The 18292-nt window shown below is 53.0% G+C and overlaps 4 protein-coding genes across 4 annotated transcripts; 3 read left to right on the forward strand and 1 right to left on the reverse strand.

Annotated features, from left to right (window-relative positions):
• Positions 1-3191: 3191 nt before the first annotated feature.
• Positions 3192-4667, forward strand: MIND_01167300 (uncharacterized protein; the record flags this gene model as incomplete). Its single annotated transcript, XM_037368193.1, has 2 exons — positions 3192-4349; positions 4401-4667. The coding sequence occupies 2 exons, from the start codon at positions 3192-3194 to the stop codon at positions 4665-4667; spliced, it is 1425 nt and encodes a 474-aa protein (XP_037215119.1).
• Positions 4668-5609: 942 nt separating this feature from the next.
• MIND_01167400 (Pkinase-domain-containing protein) lies at positions 5610-7295 on the reverse strand (the record flags this gene model as incomplete). The annotated part of the gene is made up of 8 exons (XM_037368194.1): positions 5610-5740; positions 5789-5895; positions 5940-6055; positions 6099-6197; positions 6244-6338; positions 6384-6546; positions 6597-7196; positions 7245-7295. The coding sequence occupies 8 exons, from the start codon at positions 7293-7295 to the stop codon at positions 5610-5612; spliced, it is 1362 nt and encodes a 453-aa protein (XP_037215120.1).
• An 815-nt stretch (positions 7296-8110) lies between these two features.
• MIND_01167500 (uncharacterized protein) lies at positions 8111-9347 on the forward strand (the record flags this gene model as incomplete). Its single annotated transcript, XM_037368195.1, has 2 exons — positions 8111-8905; positions 8952-9347. The coding sequence occupies 2 exons, from the start codon at positions 8111-8113 to the stop codon at positions 9345-9347; spliced, it is 1191 nt and encodes a 396-aa protein (XP_037215121.1).
• A 7545-nt stretch (positions 9348-16892) lies between these two features.
• Positions 16893-18077, forward strand: MIND_01167600 (Dolichol-phosphate mannosyltransferase subunit 1; the record flags this gene model as incomplete). The annotated part of the gene is made up of 3 exons (XM_037368196.1): positions 16893-17409; positions 17459-17679; positions 17733-18077. The coding sequence occupies exons 1-3, from the start codon at positions 16935-16937 to the stop codon at positions 18075-18077; spliced, it is 1041 nt and encodes a 346-aa protein (XP_037215122.1). The 5' UTR covers positions 16893-16934.
• Between the last annotated feature and the right edge of the window lie 215 nt (positions 18078-18292).

The following is an 18292-nucleotide window of genomic DNA, read 5'->3' on the forward strand; positions in this document are numbered from 1 at the left end:
CCCTACAGACTTATAGACATCAAGTCAAAAGGCCAAAATTTATGTCATAAAATAACAAAAAAAGGAAATTTTGGTCTCTCTGGTCATATCAGCTCAGTTGGTTTATAAAACCTAAAAACCAGTTTGTAAACAGGGTTTCAGAGGCTATTTTTATCAACCTGTTTGATAACCTTCAAAATCTTTAAAAACCAAGCCCTATCTTGCAAACAGCTTGAAGGTACTATTATGGTGCTCTCTGGGCCGAGACAAAGTATATATCAAGCATCGCTGGAAACTCCGGCGCCGCAGCTTCTTCGAAAAACGCGCGGAAGAGCTCGTCCGAGAAGCCCGTGGTCCAGCGTCCGAGTGCCGTGATCTGCGTGAAGCCCTGCACAATCGCGTCGCACATCCCACGGCCCAGCGCGTTGGCGGCCTCGTCTGCAGTGATGTAGCCGTGAGGCCCGCGCAGCGATGAGCACGCCAAATCACACACCTGCGTCGCGGCCGTTCAGCGGCACCACGGCCTTGTGTTCCGTCACGTGGCCCGAGAACGCCGGGAGGGCAGCGAGGATGCCCCGCAGATGCCGCCCGATGTCGGGTTCCTGCTTTCTGGATCTATATATCTGGCTCCAGAGGGAGGTCAGCCTGCGCGTGGCCTCTGGCGCGGTTCCGATGATGGTATCCGCATCAATGTCTTCGAGGAGCAGGACTCCGCCGGCCTTGACGAGGCGCGAGATCCGCTCGATAACCGGGCGGGGGTTCACAATCTAGTGCTTAGCGGTCAGTGACCTTGATATGTTGGTGTGAGATGCACAGACATGAACGAGGACGAATCGCACGTGGACAACATCAAAGGTACCTTCGGTGAACGGCAGGTCGGTCGAGATGTCTGCTTGAACGAACCGGACGTTGGCAGGGACGGGTCTACCGTGCCAATGATCAGCATCCCGCTAGTGCATCCAGAGGAAGGCCAGACCTTGCCGGAAACGGAGTCATGTCAACGGCGACGATCTCTGCATTGGGGAACGTTTCTGCGGCTTGAATCGCCCTGTCCTGATATGTTAACAAAGACGATGAGTAGTGCAAGGCTGGTCTTACCAGGCACCGCTCCCGCAACCAAGTTCGAGAATCTGTTGCGGCTTCCACCGCTCTTCGAGGGGAACAAGGGCCAAACGGCCCCCAATATACGTCTGGAAGGCGAGATGCATTGCGTCAAGGCTACAGGCAGGTTAGGCGGACTCAAAGGGAAGGGGGTCGCATTGCGTGCCGGTTGATTTCCAACTGCGATTCCCCCGCGGGCTGTCTCGATGTCAACGGGGTATAACGACAATGACACTTTAGTGGCCAACCGGGAGGATGTATGGTGAAGGCGCAGTATGAGTCATACGGGACTCCAGGGTAAAGGCGGAAATTTGGCCAGTGCTTGGGGAGAGCCTCAGCCAGCCTTTTATCGTCTTGACTGGATGGTAATTAGAGTATATATGTTGCTATGCAATAGGCGGCGCCCAGTAATGAAGGCCGAACGCGAGAGCTGATGAGGGGACGGGCCCTTAGCGAGATAACGGCTTTTGGATCATTCTTCGACCCGGGAGGGTAAGTAAATGTTCGTTTCGAGTCCAATTTGAATCATTCGCTGGCAGCCTGAGCGTTGACAGCCATTACTCTTCGGAGCTCAGGCTTCCAGTTGGGTACAGAGGCTGGTACCGAGGGAGATCAATGTGGTTAGCGCATGAGTGGCGTACATTGGTTGTATTTGCCAGGGAGCAATGAAGTTGATGCCAATATTAGTAGTAGTGCCAGACTCAGTGAAGGAATGTTAACTCTAGTTGGTCGGGAACTAAAGAGATCAAGTGAAATTCGTCCGCTATATCTCTTACTTGAAGCCAATTTGAGGCCGGGCGGAGCCTGAGACTTTCTGCCAGAGACATTGTTTAAAGGCGACCAGCTTCAACTTGAAGAATCAAGTTGTTTCCAAGGTTGTTTCAAGTCTTGTCTTGTTTGGATGCTTGCCACACAAGAGTCAGGTACTAGTTTGGCAGGGACACTTGAACCTCAAGACGTCGCGCCGCTTTTGCTGTTCCATGGTTCCACAATCCATGACGAAGACAACAACGTGAAGAGCTGTGAAGAGATTGATATTGATCATGATGTGTGACATACTGTGACCTGCGTTTTTACCAACGGCCATGGCCTCTCGACCGAAAGCGAACCCAAATAGAGACGGCATGGCATACTCATGGCTCCCTCCCACACTTTTGTCTCATTCCAAAAATATTTGGCCCTTCAGAAACGCTTGTCAAAACATAATTGCTGCAGGATCGCTTTCTGTTGGCACCTTGTGGTTAATTCTCGGTCAACAAAGTCAGGACTGGAGTACAAGGTCGTGCAATGGTGGTACTTCTGCGGGCCCAATAATCTGCCATCCCCCGAAATTGGCCGACCAACTTGAATGAGCAAGGAGAACTCGGCGATGGCCAAGTAAGTTCTCCATCTATATCTATGTACGAGCAGACCAGAACTTCTCAGGGTCATAGTCCACCGGCCCGTTTTGGAATGGAGGTCGTCACGGCCAATATTGACCTGTGGACGGCTCCGGAGAGCTCGGGCGTGCGTCCAGACGAAGAATCAGCACTGTTGTATGGACACCATCACCCGAAGAACCCGTCCTCCCAGCCACGTGGCTTTAGCTTGACGACCGAGGCCTGCGAACCCGTCTCTCACTTTGCTCCTCCGAATCGGCCTCCCATGTCTCCCACGCGGTCCTCCCCGGATCTGCTGAGATCAGCATGTCCGAATTGCCTCCGCGATGGCTGCTTCAGACGCACACAGTCAAATATGACAGAAGCCCTTTAAATATCATTCCTCGCCGCGTGGCCTTTTATTTCCCTTTCCGAGTCGGAGGCTGTCGGGCGGCCTTTTTCCGTTTTCCTCTTTTCGTTTCGTCATCCATCCTCCCTTGCGTTCGTTCTGCTCCAAGAAAACCTCTCTGTTCTCGAACGACAACACCATCGACGCCGCCAGAAGCTTCCTGTTGGTTTCTGTGTTTTTGACTTTCGCCGTAAGCACATGACATCTTCTTCCGTTTGGCCCTGCTGCTGATGGCGTCCATCTGCTTTTCCTTCCTGACGTCGCTCACCATGTTTTCCTTCCCTCCCTCGACCACCTCTGACGCGCAGACGGATGAATATTCTCCTTAAAACCGCCTGACCTGCATGGATTCCGCTACCGCCCGCCAGACGGGCCACCAATCTCGGACACATTCACGTTCCCCGACTCGGAAATCAACGTCGTTCTCTCCAAATCCAAGTTTACTAGCCTCCCTTTCCTCCCCTCACCGATCCCCGCCGCCGTCCCCGGCCTTTTCCCTCGAAGCACATCGCGCGATCGCACGGCTTGTCACGCGGCGCAGCGACCTTGCCGCGCTTTGTCTCGTTTCGCGGGCTTTCTGCCGCGTGTCTCAGGCGATCCTTTACAACACCGTCCACTTCAACGACCTCAAGGGCGGGGCGCTCGTTTGCGAGACGTTGGTGGCGAATGCAGGCTTGGCGCGGCGCGTGAAGGCCATGACGATCCAGATCTGGGCCAGACCCAGGCGAGCAGAGCAGGGGACAGCTCACGCAAATGCTGAAGAAGAAGCAAGCGAGGAGGATTCGGAATCGGAAGGAGCGTCTGACGAGTCGCGCGGAGATGACAGATCCGAGGCCGAGCTTGAAACGCCAGCCGAGTTCTGGGCACTCGTCGCGAAAACTCTTGTCAAAACAATCAATTTGCGGCACCTTGTCGTCGACATATCTTCGCCAATCTCGACTGCCGTGGAATACGCGTGGAGTCTCGGTGGCGCAGAGTGCCCCTTTCGTTTACACACATTCCACTGCGACTTCGACTGGGATGCGAATCTTGTCGCCTTTCTGGAGACACAAACTGAGCTATACGATCTTTACGTTCGTGATTACCGCGACCTCGCCCTTCTTTCTTCACCACTCTCTCCTCAAGAAGTTTCTCCACCTATTGCTCTGCATAATAATAATTCGCCTCTCCCAGCACTGACGACCCTCGAATGCACGTTCTCCGAAGCTGCTGTGCTTCTTTCCCCCGGACGGCCGCTGTCCCGGCTGAAAACAGCGTTCTCAACTCCGCCTCATATTGCCAACCGCGAGCCCGAAATACGACTTTTGATTTCTGCACTCAGACGTTCGAATGCGCCCCTTATTTCGCTCGATGTAGGAGATGCGCCGCTTCCAGGCGCCACTGCCGAGGCTGAGACGGCCAGCATGCAGCTCCTCCAGCGTGTTGCGCATGCACGCGCAATGACCATGGCCCGCGAATTGCGGTATTTTGGCACTCTTATACTTCCCGTAGGAGGACGGAAGGTGATTTCGCGACTTTTCCTTTGATACCAAATCTGATTTTCCTTTTTAAAGCGACTGCAGTTTTACGGAATCCTGATCAGGCTCTCGGCCCTCCGCTGTGTGGAACTGGACGTTACCTCCTGGAAACCCCCGCCATCGTCATCGCCTGCACTCCGGGCGCTGGCTGCGGAACTTCGCCTCTACTGCAAGGACATCACCACGATTGTGTTTGTCCATGGTGAAGACCTCCAACGGACGATCGTGGCTGTCGACGCCGTCACGGGCGTGCTCAAGGTTGACCGCAGTGCAATGCCAGACCATCTCTGGCGCGAAATCTAAATCCTTAGTCGTGTTTAACGAAGCTAATCTCTCCTTCCTTAATCCTGTTATGGCTATAACCTATTGAACTCGGACTCCAAATAGACCTGCCTTCGTGTATTTTTATGCTGCTTCGTTCTTGTATCATTACTCCGGATTTTCACTCTGTATCTATACTCAACACGACGGACGCTTATTTTTCCTCTCCGATTCAGAGTCCGAGCGACGACTCGCCGACCTGCTGCCAACTGAATGTGCGCGACCTTGGCTCGTCGATTCGTCGGCGGCGTTCAAAGCCAATACTACCGAGGGGCTAGAAGTGATGTCACCAGTTACTCTCGCCTGGAGAGAGTGTGAAGCGGGCAGGGCGGGAATCGAAGACGGCTGACTTTGGCAACCAATGTCCCGCAGCAACTTCTTTGCCATGCTTCTCAGAGCAAAGTCTCTCCCTCGTTGATCGTAGCTCCAAAGAGACTGCATCATATCGAAGTACATGGCCGTATTGGGCTCGATAATCTCAGCTTACAGTGGTGACCTTGGAAACACTGTAATGGTGACTCCCAAAAGAATATTACTGTACTATTTAGACCTCAAGTAACAAGTTCAGCCACACTTACGCATTACGTGCTGAACTTACACAGTTAGAAGTTCAACGTTCAGAGGGTTATCTTATACACATTACAGGTTTGCTGAGGTTCAGTTCAGGCCAAATTTGGCAAAGGTTTTGAAGGGAACTGAGCATTTCATGGAGATTTTCAGCACTGGTGTCTTTAATTACAGATTTAGTAGTTGCAGCAAATCAATAGCTCTTGCATATTACCTAAACTTAAGGTCTAAATAGTACCAGTAACAGACTTGGGCGGTTGCGGACTCAAGAGTCGTCCTAGCGGGTCTCTCAATGAGAGTGGGATGTACAGATTAAAAGGTGTATTGTCGATAGCAAACATACATGACCTCCTCTACTCACAAGTCCGTGTCTCGAAACACGATTGGCAGTCTTGGTCGCGCAAACCAGGGGTGCAATTGGGTGGCATCTGTCAACGATGGTCGAAGTGACGGGTCGCGGCGGAGCAGGTGGCTCAAAAAGTCCTGTGCTGCGCCTTGTCAAATACGTAGAGCAGCATGACGAAAACACCGCGCACCGTCGCTCGGGACTCGGTGGAGCGGCAACAGCGGCCACAGGAATTTAGGCGGGGTCCGCTCGGGGTACACGCGCTGGAACGGGCGATACGGGAGGTCGAGAACGAAGCTGCGGCAGGTCAGGACAGCTACGGATATGAGTTGGTGACGCACAGCTCGAAGATAAGCGCCCCGAGACTCCAGATGTCTGCACGATGGTCGTAGCCGGGACGATTGATGTCCAGAATTTCCGGCGCAGTGTATCGGAAATCGAAGTCGATAAACGTGCTCTGAGAGAATGAGCATTGAATAGCGCGTGAGCAGAGGACTAACCGCGGGGAGCTGGGTTAGCACGCTTCTGTCCAGGCGGACTGCGTCGCCGAAGCAGGCCAATTTCACGACTGTCATCTCCTCGTCGTGGATAAGGATATGCTAAAGACTAGTCAACACAGCTGAGGAAGGACGATTGGGCACAGACTTCGGGTTTCAGGTCACGGTGGACGATTCCGCGGTCGTGGATGAAGGCAAGGGCTCCCACCATTTGCGAGGCTATAGTCATGACTTTCCAATCGTCTAGAGAGAGTTGAATACGAGGCAAAACCTGGGGGGCACACATACCAATCGCTCCTCCCTCTTCAGCAGTCCTGGTGATGTACTCTCGAAGAGTCATGGAGTTGGGAAGATATTCGCAGATAATGTTGACGAGAGGTGTAATACTTGAACGGTGGATGTGGAGGATGTCGATGATGTGTTCATGGTGAAGCGAGAGATGGATCGAGAACTAAAGAAAGGTGTTGAGGCAACAAGCTAATGCACTGGGAGGAAACGCACGTCTTTCCCTGCCTCGTCTCGATTTGAGAAGTAGAGGTTCGGGTTGTTTGGATCGAGGCACTGGACAAGTTTGACTGCTACGAGAGCATTTAACCCGCGATGATGGGCGCGGTATACCGTGGTCGACCCGTTGACCGAGATTTTCTCCATTCTTGCGAGCGCAGGGTCGATATCATGGAGGAGCGCCAGGTATGCGCGTGCTGTGGCAGGCGACGTTTTCTTGGGCGAAAGGTAGATAGGGTTCTCTACCGAAGTCGTGTTGTCGTCGTCAGAACCCGGCGTAACGGGCGCCTCTTCTACCAACTCCGAAATACGCGGAAGGGAAGTGGTTGTCGAGCGCGCCAGCGGGCTGCTGGGGACCGTGTCACGCGCCGGCCAGCCATTTCCCGTCAATGGACTAGTTGGCCGGGGACCTCCCGAACGCGCGCGACGAAACTTGTCGAAGAGCCGTGGGCTGCTCATTTGTGATTTTCTCTTGTCTCTTGGAGGAGACGAAGTTGGTGTGGAAGGGGGCGAGGGAGAGGGACTGGGAGAGGTCGAACGAGGAAAATTGGACATGGTCGCAGAGGGGCTTGATATAATCGAGGCAATTCCAAGCACCTGTGCCACTGTCAGGCGCTTTTATAGCTCACAACGCGAACAAAGCACCTTTGTACCGCGCTCTGTTCTTCGAGCGCCTGAATTCCCAAGCAAGGGCATTCATACTTGTAAAGGACCATTCTCGAAGCGTCGACTGAGTGGAAACAAGTGGTTGATGACAAGTTCCTGGGACGGTGACCTCATTTGAAATTGACGCTGATGTCCTGTTCGACGGTCGAACTTCGACCACTCGTTATCCATCTCTCTTGACCCCAACGGCTACATAAACGGCGCACAACGGGTGTCAATGTAGAATGTGCTGAACTATGGCACACAGATATTTTGATTTCTGGTCAATCCCTCTCCTCGACCTCTTCTGTAACTTCCAATTCTCTATATAACGTCCTCAGCAAACTACAAAACGCCTGTAGTTATGTTAAGCTTTCTATTCCTGGTCATTTGTTGCTCACAGCTTGAGAAACTCAGAAGACAAATGATCGATATTAATGATCACTCGTCCCTCACTCGTCATCATCCATCATCAAAGTGTTCCTAGGTGTTCCTCTCCATTGCTCATCATGGCATTCATACTACCCTTGGAAGTCTGGATGCTCATTTTTGAGTATTCAGAGACGACGACTCTTGCTGCTATCTCTCAAGTCTCAAGTACTTTCCCTTACTTTCCATGTGGCCAGCTTAGATTTCCTCATTCGCCATTTGCGATATAGGAGTGTGCAGACCGCTGCTCAACATCTTTCGTCGTACTGGTCGCGCTTCCCTGCGAAAGGTCGGAGGGTAGAGTCGTTGCATATCAACATCCCGCCTCTGTACATCTCCAATTGGGGGCTGTCAAGTTTTCTTGACACTCCTGAAGAACTCGGTGCGTCACCGTTCCCGTTTGGCACCACGGAATTGCTGAAAACTCTCATACAGACATGACATTCATAATTTTCACCCGTATACATTCATTTTCGCCAGCTCTAAGGGAGCTGCTTGTTTCCGGAATCGTTCTTCCCAGCACTTTCTTCGACACCTTGTACTCTTTGCGACAACTCCGATGTCTTACCGTGAACCAATGCGTCGTGCCCCCGCCACCAAATTCCCCTGCTACCGCCCTGCGGCTGTCTCACCTGACACTGGCGCATCTATCCCCATACTCTTCTGAAACACTGCCATATTCCCCGTATTTTACTCATCTTGTTCCCGAAATCCCGAATCTCCTCATCAGTGAAGTCACAATCAACTCATCGATCGCCAACTCTAAATGTGCTCCTAGTAATCTGACCATTGGTGGAGGGTTGCCAATAGTAACTCCCTGGTTATCGCACTACTTTAGCTGTTTGAATGGGTTCTCGCTCCATAATCTTCGGCGACTAGATATAATCATTCCACGGCTCTACCGCCCGCCCTCAGGCTTCAAGTGTGCTTCGTGTAGCGTTAACATGCCCACCCAGTCACTTCCCTACCTTCAAGCCGTGACGGCCCCACTGTTCGTTTTGGACCACCTCATTTCTGCGACATCTACTCTGGAGCACGTTTCCGTGCAGGGTCCTATTCCCCCGAGGGTCGCCATTCGATTGGTTGATCGTTTATCCTGGACCCAAAAGTCCATGAAATCTTTCGCTGTCGCCACCGCGGTCTGGGACGACGATGTCCTCACACGCGTCACGCTCAAACTCCCGGCATTAGAGCGCTTGGAATACATATACTGCAGTGATAACTTGTCACCGGTGCGTATCCAGCCGATTCCTAGAGTAACGACTGAACCACAAATAGAGATCCTGGGTTTATCTTCGAGACACCTGTCTCCCGAGGCTGCATCAGTTAACAACCCTCCGCCTCCATCGATTTCCTATGTCTCGACGAGTTTGCGAACTTCGGCTCTCTAAAAACGCAGAACGATCACTCTCAGACAGTCAGAACGCAAATCAAAACTGGAAGGCCTCTGCTGCCGTTGTCCAACACCTTCGGCAAGGAGTAGAGGATCTATCCCTTAAACTACCAGCACTAATCTCTGTGTGTCTTCCTGGTGACTTCGAATCCGGCAAGGAGTGGTGCAAAGCAAGCAATGCCCCTGGGACTGCACAATGGAGCCAGGTCACCCATCGTTTGAATGTGGAGTGGGGTTGTGTTCGCCCGCTGGATGATCACTTGCGGATCCACCCTGCATAAGAACTGCGCGGAGCGGGGAAATGAGGGTTTGGTTGAATGAAGACTTGACGGTGATCATGGTCATGTCGTGGACCGCTACGCTGACGATCACAAGGACACACGTCCCGTTCGTCGTCCTTCAGGAAGGCTTCAAAGTTCAAACGCCCGCCACTACGCTATGTCTACCCTACTGTGCCTCTTTATACTCGGGCTCTCCCTCTTGCCTACCTAGTCCCACTCATCGGCGCCGAGCCACCACATACCTAACGACTTGTCTCCTACTACTAGTAGTTGCAGGGTGGCTCCTCAATCATCCTTCTCTTTGTCACAAATCTTGTCAGATCTAATTTTTAATTCTATTGACTCGAATCATCTGCTGAAGTACGCGAAGTTCTCATTCTGAAGTCCCGCCCATATGTATCTCCGTCGATATTGCAGCAAGCTTCCGGCAGGTAAATCGTGCTGAGCAAGGACCAAACCCAGATTGAAACAGGTCCACCTGATCATGCAAACCATCGTCTTGCAGCCCCCTCAAGACCACGCCTGGCGCACCAGCTCCAGCGACGCGGAGGGGGCAACGGACCCGTAAGACGGGCGGGGAAGTTTGCATCCGCACAAAAATTGCTGGCAGGAGAAGGGCGAGATCGGTCCTATGCAAGTTGTCGGCAGCAATGCCGCGGGCAGGCTCTGCGGCTGTCGGCAGAGACCCGCGAAATCTAAAGAATTGGCGAATAACCAGCGAGCTCACAGAAGCACCAGATAGCAGGGAGGAAGCCAGCTACATGCCTGGATTGACTCGGATTTCGTCGCTCTCGTCGTCGACCACGACGAGAGGCACGCCTGCCGACGGTGGGGCATCGGCACGGGAGGGTCCAGTGTAGTCCTCGCCACAGGGAACGACACGAAAGTTATAACGGATAATGGTAGTCGCTCCTCCTTCTTCGGCAGGCCTGGCATCGAAGAGTCATTGGGTTAGGAAGGAAGATGTTCGCAGATGGAGGTTGCGATTGTGGAGGATGTTGATGATGTGTTCGTGGTGAGCGAGAACTAAGAAAGGTGTTGGCGCAACAAGCGAATGCACTGGGAGGAAACGCACGTCGTTCCCCGCCCCATCTCGACTTGAGAAGGAGGGGTTGGGGTTGTTTGGATCGCGGCACTGGACCACTGGTTAGAGCATTTAACCCGACGCGGCGTAGCGGGGGTGTCCGGAGCCGCCTCTACCAACTCCGAGATACGCGGAAGGGAAGTGGTTGTCGAGCGCGCCAGCGGGCTGCTGGGGGGCGTGTCGCGCGCCGGCCAGCCAATGCTCGTCAATGCACCCGGATGGTGCTGGTCGGATACTTAGCTTTTTCTGGAGCTCTCCGAACGCGCACGACCGCGACGAAACTTGTCGAGCCGGGGTTTTCGCTTGTCTCTTGGAGGAGATGAACAAGCAGGGGCATTCATGTACTTGTAATGCACCATTCTCGAAGCGTCGACTGAGGATGGACAAGACAAGTGGTGGATGACAACTTGTCTGGATCAAAATGATTATTTCGGCCGTGACCATCAATCGCTGGACTCACCTTGACGCTGACGTCCTGTTCGACCACTTTAACACTTAATACCCTCTCTTAAACCAAACGGCGCCGGTGCGCAACGGGTGTTTCACACTCACAAAGTGCTGTGGAACTGTGGCGCGCGAATCTTCTGATGCCTGGCGATCACCGACCTCTCTGCTGTCCTCGACGTCTTCTATCCTGCAGCTTCCAGTTCATCCCAGCAATCCAATAGAAGAGATTCATGTACAACTCAACACTGACACTGGGGTTAGTAGCCATTTTGTCCACAGCCTGAACTTCTTGCGACTTTGGATGACCACTTCGCTGCACGCGCATGTGCGTGTATCGGCCACGACTGGTCCTGGGCGGCATGTCACCCTGACTGGCTCTCTGCGCGCGCCATAACAAACGCATACCCCTTCTCCCCGACGCAGACTCCCGACTGCTCAGTCATTCATTCAAATCGGCATGAGAGGCTATATAACCCTCTCGCTTTTGTGTACTCTCCAAGTCCAAGCATTATGTCCACTCAGTCTCGACCACCCCCCACACTGGCAGGACCCGGCAAGCCCACGCGCACGCGCACACCGATCGCGTGTGTCAATTGTCGCCGGCGAAAGTCGCGGGTTGGTGTTTACGATTTTGGTCTTGCGTTCATTGCTAACTCTTATCCATAGTGCATAGTCTCGTCCGAGGGCTCGCCGTGTAAACGGTGCGCAGAGAAGGGCCTCGCGTGTGACTACGTGACCGTGCCCGAGTACCTCAACTCAGGCGCCGCACACGATCATGCGCAACAGCACAGCCAGCGACTACCAGACTATATTGTGCCCAACAACCAAGCGCCGCTTGGTTTCGCGACACAGGCCGCGTCATCATCGAACAGCCACCCTTTGCCATATACGATGCCCCCGCCAACGTATGCGCTGCCCCGATATGCCGGCTCGAACTACCCCAATCTCAGCTTATCATCGTCACACCACTCGCAGCAACATGTTCCAGATCACAATGCCGAAGGAGGTCATGACGGGAGCGAGTATACTTACAGTGGATATGACGGCTACAGCTACACTCAGCCCTACTCTCAGGGGTAGTGGGTAGTGAATGTGCGATTTGGTGTGTTCTTAGATGTACTATATTTTTGTTATATTATCTCTCTCAAGTGCAGACAGAACTTGGACGTGAGTATGTTCGACACCAGGTCGGGCCACAAAGTATTTGGCACACATAGAAAGAAACACCTCATTTCTTAATTAGTGACCGAGCATCCCAGGTTCTTCGACACGTTGATCGCACTTCCGAGAAATTTCGTCGCGGCGGCGAGGGCCGCGGTGTTGTTCGCCAGGGTCGTGTTCAGCGCCGGTGGTGCGCTACGGCATCGTCGTGGTCAGCCTGCAAGTATGATGTTGGCACCGCGAACTCACACGGTGATGTTCGCGACGAGCTTCTGTACCGCAGCCAGGCCCTGCGCGAGGTCGTCCAGGGCCGTTGCGGCCGGCGGGTTCGTCGGCGGGAGGGTCGGGAAGAGCGCGAGGCTGCCGAGCTGGCTCGAGATCGCGACCGGCGGGAGCAGGCCCAGCTGGGCGGCGAAGACGGGGGCCGGGTCCGCGATGCCTTGACTGGGGAAGATGTCAGCTGGGAAATATTTCTAACGGAGAAAGACATGCAAGGGGTTGAGCTCGTTGAGCTTTTGTTGTGTCAGGCTGAGGAACGATCCGAGCTGCTCCGTCGCATTCTTGTCAGTACAAGCGATGGGGCTCGCAGCGCGGTTGTGCAACGGCACTGATGTCGATATGATCAGGGCACGCTTCACCAAGGAAGCGGAGCCTCACTAGCGAAAATTGGGGCAGAAAATAAGAAGAGGGAGAGTATGGCGACCATAGTGTGGAGGGAAGAAAAGCGCAGACACCGGGTCAGGCAGAGGAGTCCGGGAAGGAAAGACGAGAAAGGAATAGTGGCCTGACCCGCCTCACCATTGCCCACTGCATTTTATAGCCAACGCCTGTGAATTTTGCGCAGGACTCCAGAGCAGTTGGGCTTGCGCTTACTCGACCTGTCTTGATATCGGTTGCACCAAGCAGCGTCTCCCGCGCCGATGCGATCCTCGTCAGTCTTCGTCGCGAGATTCACAGCATGCGATGCGCACTTGGTGATGGAAAACTGCATAGATAAGATCGCAGAATGAGAAGCCGGATGATCCGAATGCAGGAGTGATACTGCGTTGTTCTTCGAAGTTTCTGTCGAAATGTCTCGTTACAGCGGTCGGGAATTGCCCTGGGGGGAAGTCGTTATTATGCTGACGTCTTTTTCGTTGGTTGTTTACGGACTTGAGCAAATTGCAAAAGCACACGCCAAGCTACACGATGCGTGGGTGGTTTTCCAATGTCAAGAGATCTGTCGTTGGAAGGTGCTAGGACGTCTAAGGTGCATAAAAGGCCACACACACGACTCGGCGCCTGCCAGAAATTGCGCAACCATATTCCCATTTCCTTTCCCGTTGATTCTCCCTCTCTGTCGTGCAATGCGGAATATGGGTCCTAAATTCTCGGCAACTGGGGACTCCAAGTTTCCAACATCATCCTCGGCACGAGTGCGGCTTGTCCGAGGGCCGCAATAAGGACGAGGAGGTTGCGGTATAAGACATTAGACATGCGTGAATCGGGCCTTGAGATTCCCGGTGTTGGACCAGAACTGATTTGAAGGGGAACAGGCACGGATGCCGATTCGGAGGGGTTGGGCGAGGCGATCATAGGCAATGCGATTCAGGTTTCGGCTGCCCGCGAATGAAGTTCTGTCGTCACCGTCAAGGCACTATTACCGAGGTGCTGTTGGCAAGACTTGTTGGATCTCCGCATAGAAGGTCTACCGCTCTTAGCACGGTATAACAGCTACAGCTCGTGCTATGCGTGGCAACTTGAATATGCGTGTTTCGCTTGAGGTGAACTTGAAGCAACTGGAGGCCTTCGACAGTGAGCTCTGCACCAGGGAGTTGGAGAAACGAGCAGTTCACAATATGCAAGGTACGCACTTTCAGACCTTATTGAATATGCTGGACTACGCGTGCCAGTGAGAGACGCAGCATACAATATCGCGATGTTCGCTTGCGTGTCATTGCGGTTTTGGAGAAAGAAGATGTGCACGTGACGCTCAATGCCGCCGACACATCATCTTTGCTACTTTCCACGACCACATGGTAGTCCCGCGACCCCTGCCAACCTCCTCTGGGCCGAAGGATGGGCCGGTGTTGCCAGTGCTGCCTTGCGCGAGCGTAGTTTGACGATCCGAGTCTGGTAGCGCTCTAAGTTGAATGCTCCGCCCCAAGACGATGGAAGAGGACGACGGCTGATGTAACGGGAAGAGTATCTGAACTCATTTGGTGCGCAATGGTCCAGTGATTCGCTTTTCAATGCTGACCTATCCAACTACTCCAGAAGGTCCCGATGTCGGAGCATTGCCTGCAGCGGGCTCAGGCTGGTTGTTTGACATGGGCCCAATGGGTTGCCGGTCCGCCGGGTCGGTCTATTGCCCCACCACAAACACGCTGCCCTTCAATGACACCAGCCCCAAATGACCAGCCTGAGGCTTGTATCCCCATGAGACGTTTCTGCGTTTTGACGACATCTGGGAAGGTTACACAACGACCAAAAGTTCAGATACATTTTTTTCCGGCCGGACAGCGCTGCCTTCGTCCCACCCGATTGAGGAGCCCGCCTCGTCACCTCCTCAATCTTGCTCGCGAAAATAGGTCTCGACAAACACACAAACTTCATGAGTTAGGGCGCCACCAACTACTGCTTGATCTCCTCGACTCACAATACTCGTGGCGTGAGCTCTCCAGTAGGGAAACTAACGACAATTGTGCGGAAGGGGCCAGGACTTCCAAGTTTCGCTGGATCATCCAAATCCCAGCTGCTGCATTCATCGACGACGAACTGGTCTCCGATGATCACAGCTATATCTCCGACTCAGGGCGTAAGGGGGGAAGTCGAGCAGGACGAACAGTGGCAGCCATTGAAAGCCTGGCAGCACTGGACAAAAAATCTGAAGAAACGGGCAACACTCGGAACTGTCGGTGAACGAAGTCGCCAGATGTCCCGGTCGAGGCGGCGCATACGGGCCGGGAGCAGCCCTGGTTTATCTCGAGGATGGATTTGGCGAGGAAGACTAACTATCAACCAAAGCGCTCTGTGTCACAATCACGTGGAAGTGACTGGGCGCGTAGAAATTTTTCCCTCCACGCTCTGAACCAGCTACCTCGGAGACCTCTTTGCGCTTCTATAGCAATCTCATGGTCTCGACTCCTCTTTGATGGATGAAACCTTCCATCTACCCACTCTCCCAGTTCTGTTGCCGGCACTCTCTCAATAACGACTTCTTTTGGGGGATCCCTGGGACTCGATCCGCCCGCCTCTCGTCTCCAAAAAATGGACACTTTGAATCTGCTTCGGGTCAAGTCGACCGTCGTCATCAATATCGCTGTGGTAAACTTGTTACTTTCCGGGCACTGAGTACCGCACGGGGGAGGGGGATCGCTATTTTAGCCGACGATGCCGGAAGAATGGCGGGTTTTGCCAGTGGACTGGTTCAGGGCGACTCTCGTAGAGCTGAACGAAGAAGGCTTGGTTTTAACAAATGTTTAACGTTTACGGTTTACCTGGAGCGACGTTAAGCGATCCGCCAGATTCGGAAGCGGTAGTGTTTAAAGCAGTAATGGTGGGACCATACAACGAGGGAACGCGCCAAGTACTGCACTGCCGCCAATTTAGCACAATCTACAATACAAACATATATACCAGCTACGCTGATGATGGGACGCAAATTGGAACCGAGCTTTGGGTTGAATTAACAAGACGCCTCAGGCGGATTTGCAGCATAGTACAGTACTAGTAGGTGCTGAATATGACTCGCAAATCTCCTCCCCGCCAGGTCTTTGCAGATCCACGGCGGCCAAGAGGAGCTGCCGCCATCTATCATCATTCACAGAGAGAGATTGAGGGAAAGTACTTACCACCCGTCCAGGTCTGGCATCACACTGTGCTAAAATAGAGCCTCTGGAGACCGACATCGATTCAGAGATGAGTTGTCGTTGAGTGGTGTCAAAGAGGGGTGGACCACTACTCCTAGTAGTAATGACGTCGAGCAAAGTGCCAGTGTTCGGCCTTCGCAGAATTGTAGTATCTGCTCGAGAATTTCAGGCGGGATAGTCGACATGGGCAAGACTGCTCATCTGACCTTACTCATCGAATAACTCGTGCGTGCGAAGAAAAAGGGAAAGATGCCAGGCCCGGATACACAACAACACGAAATGTGCAGTTAACTGGAACTTTCTCCGAGTCAACATTCAACGCCGCTTCAAGAATCAGCCTTGAACTCGGAATTCACGGATTACTGGTTGCACTGGAAGTGATGAGCTAAAGTACAAGTGAGAGCAACCACGCGTACCGAGATTTGCGTTGCGACTGCCTCAGTTGAGTGGAAAGGACAGGATTGCCGCTACTAGTAAGCCAGAATTGCCAGCCTCAAGATCAACGACACTGATCTGACTCTTTTCCTTCCAATGAAAACCCCAGTGCGAAGAACTAGTACGATTTGCTATCCCGCGAAGAGGAGCGCGAGATGATCATGATGCCTACGCACAAGGTCAGCCGTTGAACCTGTTATTGCTGTTAACCAAAAAGGGCTTACAAGCAACTGAACACCGGCAGGAAGACTAGTTTAGTGCAGGAGGTGTCCTCAGCTTCGGCCCTGAAAACAGAAAAGCGGCCGAAGGATGCTCCGGAGCTGCTCCCATCTTCAGCGCTCTTCAGCGTCTCCTTCATCGAAATTCGAATAGCTAGATGACAACGACACCGTTGGTGCTTTGAAAATCGATCTGAAAACAATTCGGCGCGATATCTCGAGAAAGCCTATGTGCTGATAAGTCCTCTGTAGAAATAAAAACGGCTGTTGTCGACGGTCGTCGGGAGGAAATCATAATGCTATGAGTCAGCATTGATCCGCTGTCACGACTGTCACAGACACAAAAACTTCAAGTCAAGACACGACTGCCGGCCACGTCGTCCTTCGCAATATGCTACGCGAACCGCGCACGAAGACTAATCAGCGGCTGAAGAGCGCTGCACTTCTCTCCTTGCTGCCGTTCTTTCTCTTTCTGCTGCTGACTTCGTCGCCTGCGACGCGGGCGCCAAGTGTCAGAGACCATTCTGACGCAGACCACAAGACACACGAGGGGATCGAGAATACGGTGATCGTGCCGGCGTATCACGAGGCGGGGAATATCCCGACGCTGGTGAGGCGGGTGTTCAGTGCGATTGAAAAGGAACTCGCGGATGCTGGACGGACTGAGGTGATCGTTGTGGATGATGATTCGAGAGATGGGACGGTGGAGGCGGTGGGGATGCTGAAGGAAGAGGGTTACAGGAACGTCGTGCTTCTGGTGCGGACGGAGGAGGACTGGAAGTCGGGCAATGATGAGAAAGGACTGTCAAGCGCTGTTCTTCGGGGGTTCAAAGAGGCCCGCGGGGAGAACTTTGTGGTTATGGATGGTGTGTGTGTGCTGCCTCTTCTGTTCTTCCAACCAATAAGTCCTCCCAGCCGACCTCCAACACCCACCCGAATACGTGCCCGCATTTTTCAAGGCTCTTGAATCACACGCGTCGTTCGTTATGGGCACGCGTTACGGCCCCGGCGGTGCGGTTGACAAGGACTGGCCCTTCTTTCGCAGACTGATGAGCGGCGTCGCACGCAGTCTGGCGCGCCCCTTGACCGACACCTCTGACCCGATGTCTGGTTTCTTTGGCCTGACCAGAGAGTTGGTGCGTTTTTCTTGATCCAGAATCTTGTATTTTGACTCAAAAAGCACAATTAGTATATGCAATCCTCACCAGTCAACCCCACAGGCTTCAAGATCGCGCTCGAACTCCTTCTCAAGACGGGTGTTCCTTCCTCACATGTAAGAGAGGTGCCCTACGCTTTCGCAAAACGCACAGTCGGCGCGTCAAAGCTCTCTAGCAAGACTGTTGTAAAATATGTCATCCACCTCGGCACCCTCTACCGCTGGCGGATGGGTTTTTTCGGCATCATTCTTCTTGAGGGGCTGTTAGTTGCGGGCTGTTGGGTCGCATTGTACGCTGTCGATGTGGGCGGAGTTGCATGGCGGAAATGGAGGCGGCAAGAACTGAGGAGGCGAGAGAAAGGAAGACTGGATGTGTAGATTTTCTTGAGGATAAATTATTCGCTTTGGTATTTGCAAGAGGGATCCCAGTCTATAATGCATCTCCCTTTCACTCTGACTGATACAGTAATATTCCAATAAGTCGGACGATAATTTCTCCTGTTACGCATCAAAATTGATAGATAATCATGATTTTGATGGCACCATCAAGTATGTACTCCGGTCTGATCCCCTGCTGTGTTTTGCTGTCCTTG

This window comes from Mycena indigotica, assembly GCF_014461135.1.
Source record: "Mycena indigotica strain 171206Taipei chromosome Unknown Mind.scaff0011, whole genome shotgun sequence".
Lineage (NCBI taxonomy): Eukaryota > Fungi > Basidiomycota > Agaricomycetes > Agaricales > Mycenaceae > Mycena > Mycena indigotica.